General features: G+C 38.8%; 1 protein-coding gene across 1 annotated transcript in view; it reads right to left on the bottom strand.

Annotated features, from left to right (window-relative positions):
* Positions 1 to 894: 894 nt before the first annotated feature.
* LOC109623098 (cyclin-L2) overlaps positions 895 to 7,927 on the bottom strand; it is a 37,606-nt gene continuing 30,573 nt past the window's right edge. Inside the window, exons 3-4 of the mRNA XM_062846984.1 lie at positions 1,738 to 2,703; positions 895 to 1,620 (exon numbers count right to left, since the gene is read on the bottom strand). Coding sequence (XP_062702968.1) covers positions 1,326 to 1,620; positions 1,738 to 2,703 — 1,261 coding nt within the window. The 3' untranslated portion in view covers positions 895 to 1,325. The remainder of the gene's footprint in view (positions 1,621 to 1,737; positions 2,704 to 7,927) is intronic.

The following is a 7,927-nucleotide window of genomic DNA, read 5'->3' as shown; positions in this document are numbered from 1 at the left end:
AAAAAAATTTTTTTTTTCGAAAGTTTTTAAGTTGGCGCATCTGGTTCATATATCAAATGAAAGCTCTTGGGTAATCCTTCAAAACGTAGTACTCAGTTTTTCATCCTAGTTCTGTTGGTACGAAAACAGGCGCCCTGAAAATCATCAAAAAAATTATGAAAATAACCTATTTCTTCAAATTCAATATCAAAGAATATCCAACGCTTGGCTTAAATGGAAGTGCCATAGGAGTAGAGTGTCCATCCAAAATTTCAGCTGAATCCGTTAACTTTTGCGGAAGTTATTGCGATTTTAGTGATTTTACCTATTTTTAGACATGAAATCTTTGAGGGCTATTTTACCCCACTTCCCCCTAACGGAAAAATCTGAAAATCGGCCAGATATTATCTTTTTTTATGGAAAACCATACCCTGAAAATTTCAGCACAATCGGGGCACATCGATTCCACTTCCTTTGGAAAGGGGGTCGCGGTTCTCGCGAACTGGCTCTTAAGGAATAAGGATGCTATCCAGCAGTTCAAGAGAAATAAGACAGCTGGAAAGGATGGTTCGAAGCTGAACTCATCAAGATGGGCCCAGTAAAGCTAGCCACCGGCCTGCACCGGTTGCTAGTCATGATCTCGGAAACCGAACGGTTACCGGAGGAGTGGAAGGAATGGGTAATCTGTCCCATTTCCAAAAAGGGGGACAAATTGATTGGAGAGCGACAGCCACAAACCGAGTATTGTGGCGTACTATGTATTGTTGATTATGTGTTATCCTAATTGGGCTGTTAGTGTAAATAATTGTATGTATGTTAAGATATCCTTTTTAAAAATGTGGTTTACGAGCATCTACTATAAAATGTCCCATTTATCACATTCGTCTTGTTCTTTCAAAATAACTACTCTTGCTATCGCATTTCAAGTAATTTTATTTTTGTTCCATTTGATCTATTCTCAGTGTGAAATGAAGAAGTTTATACACAGGCCAAATGCTACTGGCATAATTGTCTTTTCTCGAAGCAAATCAGACAATTCAATTGAAAAAAAAATCCGAAACACATTTATAGCTTCGGTGAAATATCCATCATACGTTGTCAATTTGAATGCAATTTATTTTAACAAACACATTAAAGCTCAACCTGTGATCATATCATATGAAGTTTGTAAATCAAAGCTATTCGTTTGGTGATCAATGTCCCACAAAACGTATAAGGTTCGTTCATATCCTAATCATCACTGTGTAACTCTTTCCAAAAAAAACAATTAGAACCTAAGAATTCCTCTTAAAATGGCATTTCCACAACTTGATAAAAAACATCCAACCGACCACAGTAGCACAACCTTATCTCCTACGGTCCCGTTCCCGGTCGTGCTTTGAAGATCGATGCCTATCGTTGCTGTGTCGGTTACTGCTACTACTGCTATACTTGTCCCGCTTGTCGCCGTTCCCGTAGCCGCCGCTGCGATGGTCCTTCCGGTAGTCATCCCTATCGTAGCCGCCCTTGTGGTCGCGATTACGATCACGATCGCGATTCCGGTCCCGATCATTCTTGGACGAGCGATCCCGATCGTTTCCGTTGATGTACCGGTTGTCACGGCTGTCCCGGTCGTCTCTTCGGCGATCGTATTTCTTTTCGCTGGAAAAGAGAAAAATGTGACATGGCATATTTAAGTTGCTGATACAACGAGCAATTCTTTTGATTTTCAGTTACGTTCTGAAATTAAGGCATGCTAGAAACCGAAAAGAAACTCACCTCTTTTTGTACTTTGGTGGCGAGTCGGGCGTGACCGAGCGGGAGCGCGAGTAGTGTTTGGACTTCTTCTTGCCGGACGATTTGGACGGGGTTCGCGATCGATGGCGCGTCTTTTTGCTTTTCCGTGAACCGCCGCTTTTGTCGTTGTAGTGCGCCGGAGAGTGCGTGGTCGGCGAAGAGCGCGATCGAGACCGCGATCGCGACTGTGTCCGCGACCGGGGGGACCGAGATTTCGAACGCGACGATCGCGATGCTGAGCGGGAACGTGAACGAGAAGGCGAACGCGAGCGAGAGTGCGATCTCGATCGGGATCGTGGCGAGCGTGAGCGTGATCGCGACTTTGAGTGTGACTTTTTGCTGTCCTTGTCGGTGTTGTTATTTCCATTGTTGTCGCCACCGGCTGTAACGGGGAGAGCTCGCGAGATGAAGCCGCCCCAGGCGTTGTGGGACCCGTTGTTACGGTCAACGGTAATCACCGTAGGCGGAGTGCTCGTGTCCGATCGATCTTTCTTCTTTTGGTCTTGGTATTTCTTTTTGAGACTCTCTACAGCGTCATCCAAAGTTTCTGCATTTGGTTTTGATCTTTTATACAAAGCCATTATTCTATAGCATACATCCAACATATCTTCTTCGCTAACCCGGAATATTAGGAACCACGAGGGGTTATTAGGCAGAGGAATGTTCAGCTTCCGGGCCGTCAGATAGATACAGGCGCAAGCGATTGTCTCCGGTTGGTAACGCACGAAAACATCCGTTCGAAACGAATCATTCATAAAATTCCACGCCATCTGCATCATGCTTTGATGCTTCTCCAGCTCCAGGTACTTCAGGTACATGACAATCAGCTTGTGAGGATGCTTCACGTGGACGCAGAATCCCAGCTCTTTGAGAACTCGTCTTTCCGCTTTTATCACCTGTGACTTCAGATTGATATAGTGCTGATCCAGGATCATCGGTATCAGGGGCCTGAACCGAACACGGGTAAAAAAGAAACGAGAAAGAAAAAGAAGAAAAAAATCATATAGGCTTACGCTGCCCTGAAGCTCTCAGTCTCTCGTTCTGGGTTGCTTGGACTCCCCCTGAACGTACGCACGCTCGTTTCCTCAATCAAGGTTTCTCTCGCTCTGGACAGTCCCCAGGACGTGTTGCCACCACGGTGAGCCCACCCCTGTGATGAAAACGCAGACACGTTCACTGCCTCGAGGATCCAGGCGTGTACCACCGAGAAGGGATGTGCAAAACCAGCTTAGACGTAGTGAAAAATGTATTGTGCAAAACTGATCCGATAGGCTGAAATGAAATTAGGATTAAGGCACGGTTAGACAGCTTACCACGGCTGGCCTTGACGGAATATGTGATCTGAAAAGAGAGTAATTTTGTTCGAATGCTTCGAAATACTTCTCTACAAAAATTGGCACAGCTTTTGTGATTTTTCAAAGATGCTCAGGTGATGGCGCTAACCTGGAAATATTAAAATTTATAATATTGAGTTATTTGGAGGAATAGCAGGTAGGGTGGAGCGGGGCAAGATGGGTCACCTAAGGATGGATCACCATAACTTTGTAAATACAAATCGTACTGGCTTGTATTCGTCCGCTACTCTTTAATACACTAGTTAGCTATACTAAAAGTCGATAAAAAGTTCGTTAAATACAAAATATGATGTTAAACAAGCAGTTTTAAAAAGTGATCGATTTTGCGCCGTGAAAAAAGTGCGGGGCAAGATGGGTCACCTTTCAAGTAATTCACATTTTCTCAACGAAAAACGTCCAAATATAAGATTTATTCCGCATTCATATATGCTCCATATCCATACTGAGTAAACAAGAGCTACTAGTAAACATTTTATAAATTTATTTGGAATATAAAAAACTTTACGATTTGAGTGGTCCTACGGCGACTTGAAAATCGATGTTTTCACTAAAAAAAATATCATAATTTCATGTTATAATTTTGAGCGTTCATTCCGCTTGATTGAAGTCATTTATGAGATAGTCTTGTAATAAAAAATAAATAATTTTTGAATGCTTCAGAAATACGTACAAAATTGAAGGTGACCCATCTTGCCCCACAACCGTTTATATGGAGATTATATGGAATGTATCGCATAAGAAAAATGGCTTAAAACCATTTTATTTTTTATTTCCAATGAGAGTGAATAATTTTTCAATGAATGCCCCAAACTTTTGTATATGGGTCATTCCATATGAAGTGACCGAGAAAAAGTGGAAACGTGTTATCGACCATCACGGATTTTGACCAAATTTTGTTGGAATGTTTGTTTAAATGGAGGAAGAAAAAATCCAAATTTTGGTGCCGATCGGATCACCCCTCGGCCCGTGGCAGCACCCCTCGTCTTTGCCAATACAAGAAAAATCCAAGTTTTCCCTTCCTTTTCTTAATTTATAGCCTTGAAACTATAACATGTACACATTTGTGACCTTTGGCTTTTTTGAAGAAAATTGTTGGAGGAATCCAGGAAAAATATTATTTTTTTGATACAGTGTTGCCAAATATCTTATTTTTCAATTTTAAAATTTAAAATCGATTTTTCGTCGAATGAGTATATTTTAATTTTAAAAATTTTGATTCCATCGTGTTTATCAGACATTTTCCAGTCGAAAAAGCTTAACTCCCCGAGGTCTTTTTGGCCGTTCCAGAGATACAGCGTTTTTAAGCTTGAAAACCGTTTTTCTCTAATATGTAAAATAAGTCCAATTTACAAGTTTCGCTAAGAAAACATTATTCGATGCAATTTAAATGTGATTTAGGCTGATTTAGACCAAGGAGAATAGAAAACTATGTAAAAATAATAATATGACAGTGTTGCCAGTTTATCAATTATGGATTTATTAGAATGGATAACAATAAATTGCTAAAGTTTATAATTTATGTATTGTAATCCTTATTTCAATTGAAATTCTACCTATGTAAACATTAAGGTTGACGAAAGTGTTGCCAGACATTTTAATGTTATTGTAAAAATCTACATGAGAACTTTTGTCTCAAATCAAATTATCAAGCAAGAATCATAAATTCCTTTTTTACAATTTTATTGCTATTGGCAACACTGAACCTTGATAGTTTTCATTTGATGTGCAACTTTTTATTCTTCGAACAAACCTTTAATAAGGGCAGTGGTGAATTCAAATGTTCACTGAAATTTATTCATGGTTCAGAATTACGCAAATTGATTCCGACTGTTCTTGGTGTATTTTTAGGTTTTTTAGCTTTTCAGTCCGATTGTGAGATCAAAAACAACCTTATGTTCTCATACTCCGACGCTTTGTATCGGATCTTGAGAAGGATCCCATACGGATCGAAACGTTGAAGTTAGAGAACATAAGGTTGTTTTCAGGGTCGTGCAATTTCGAAAGGAAAACATGACGTACGACGACTGTAGCAAATCGTTTCCCATGCGAACGGACTGCTGTGATGCTTCATCTCTCACCCAGCAACACACTCGTTCGTTGCTGCTACAGAAACAAGTGTGTATGAAACATGGGATGATACACTTGGATTTTCGTTTCATTTATGAGTCATTGAAATACTTCAACATGCTAAAAACACTATTTAAACCACATTTTTAAATAGTGGTGCACGCCAATAGAATGATAATTATGTTTTATGAAAGAGGATAACAAATTCGACCACTTAAATCCAATTAACCGGCGCCCGTGACCATTGAGAGACTAGCGCGCACCAGTGAGACACTAATGCTCTGACGGGTGAAGCACAATCAATGCGACCGGGTGGGAGACTACCGAGTGCTACGATGAGTGGAAAAGTTTTTTTTAACGACCGAGTCATTAGAAAAATGTATGAAACACTTGAAGTGACTCATTCAAATGTTGCATGAAAGTGTATCATTGAAACGAAATTGTACGCCCCTGGTTGTTTTTGATCTCACAATCGGACTGAAAAGCCAAAAAATCCTAAAAATAAGTTCAGAATTACGAAAAACCATTCTGGATGACATGTTATTCCTTAACGTACAAGTTGCTATTCAATTTTTTTTATCTGTTTATCCATTGTTTTGAACTTGTACAGGGAAAGGAAAGTTTCCAAAAGTGAGTTCAGTTAACTTCATTAACTCACATACAGACAGAGTACTTAGAATAGAAGTTCTTTTTACCCAACAGCCAGTTCAAATCACTCAACTATCAATACTATGTCACTTACTCATTTTTAACCAATCTCAATGTTGTTTAGGTGCCTGGATAATTACACCTTGTACGCACTCCCGGGTTGCTAGTCCTTTAAATGTACCATCTAATCCTTCGCTTGATCCTTTTTCATGTGCGAAACAATGCAACTCTACGGGCACTCAAAAATCCTTCTCGTGAAACTTTTACATTTAAACTAACTTTTGAGCTCTTTCTGCATCCTTGAGTAATTTGTCTGTATGCGAGTTAATGAAGTTAACTGAACTCATTTTTGGGAACTTTCCTTTCCCCGTACAAGTTGAAAACAATGGATAAACAGAAAAAATTGAATAGCAACTTGTACGTTAAGGAATAACATGTTATCCAGAATGGTTTTTCGTAATTCTGAACTTATTTTTAGGATTTTTTGGCTTTTCAGTCCGATAGTGAGATCAAAAACAACCTTATGTTCTCTTACTCCAACGTTTCGATCCGTATGGGATCTTTCCCAAGATCCGATACGAAACGTCGGAGTATGAGAACATAAGGTTGTTTTTGATCTCACAATCGGACTGAAAAGCTAAAAATCCTAAAAATACACCAAGAATAGTCGGAATCAATTTGCGTAATTCTGAACCATGAATAAATTTCAGTGAACATTTGAATTCACCACTGCCCTTATTAAAGGTTTGTTCGAAGAATAAAAAGTTGCACATCAAATGAAAACTATCAAGGTTCAGTGTTGCCAATAGCAATAAAATTGTAAAAAAGGAATTTATGATTCTTGCTTGATAATTTGATTTGATAGTTCTCATGTAGATTTTCACAATAAAATTAAAATGTCTGGCAACATTTTCGTCAACCTTAATGTTTACATAGGTAGAATTTCAATTGAAATAAGGATTACAATACATAAATTATAAACTTTAGCAATTTATTAAAACATGGGAAAATTGAGAGTTTTTGAAAATCGGGTTTTCATACATTTGAACGGGGACTTGGGCGCTTGGCTAGGGACTTGAAACGTCAAAAATCGCAGTAGGCAAGACAAAGTTTGCCGGGTACAGCTAGTTTTACATATTAGAGAAAAACGGTTTTCAAGCTTAAAAACGCTTTATCTCTGGAACGGCCAGAAAGACCTCGGGTAGTTAAGCTTTTTCGACTGGAAAATGTCTGATAAACACGATGGAATCAAAATTTTTAAAATTAAAATATACTCATTCGACGAAAAATCGATTTTAAATTTTAAAATTGAAAAATAAGATATTTGGCAACACTGTATCAAAAAAGTAATATTTTTCCTGGATTCCTCCAACAATTTTCTTCAAAAAAGCCGAAGGTCACAAATGTGTATATGTTATAGTTTCAAAGCTATAAATTAAGAAAAGGAAGGGAAAACTTGGATTTTTCTTGAATTGGCAAAGACGAGGGGTGCTGCCACGGGCCGAGGGGTGATCCGATCGGCACCAAAATTTGGATTTTTTCTTCCTCCATTTAAACAAACATTCCAACAAAATTTGGTCGAAATCGGTGATGTTCGATAACACGCGGTGTGTACACTTGGTGTGGAAGGACCCATATTCATGCTGGTCATCTAACAAAATTATTAACATAATCAAAACATGAGTAATGCGCCCGAAAATGGCACTGACCCATCTTGCCCCGCGACCCATCTTGCCCCGCCCCACCCTAAATAGTTAAGAATACGCATGCATAAATTCAAGTTAACTTAATCGATGTCTAACTTTAATGCAATTTTTCAACTATTTATCAATAGGGGGATTCACTTAACAGCGTAAACTGATTAAACTGATTAAACGTCGCGATCACCAAGGCAATCTTTGATTATTTCATTCGCAAAATCGTGAAACATTTCAAATAAGCAGAAAATCATGGCTTACGCAGCAATTTAATCTGTTTAGTGAGTACCCCTAATGACTTTCATGTCCACCAAACGCTATAAATTGCAGGTCCACCGAACGCGAGGGAATTGCGTTTCTCTTGTAAACTGATTTTTATAGCAATTTGTTAAGTAGGAATGAAAT

Source organism: Aedes albopictus, chromosome 1 (genome assembly GCF_035046485.1).
Source record: "Aedes albopictus strain Foshan chromosome 1, AalbF5, whole genome shotgun sequence".
Lineage (NCBI taxonomy): Eukaryota > Metazoa > Arthropoda > Insecta > Diptera > Culicidae > Aedes > Aedes albopictus.
This window is presented reverse-complemented; position numbering and strand designations above follow the sequence as displayed.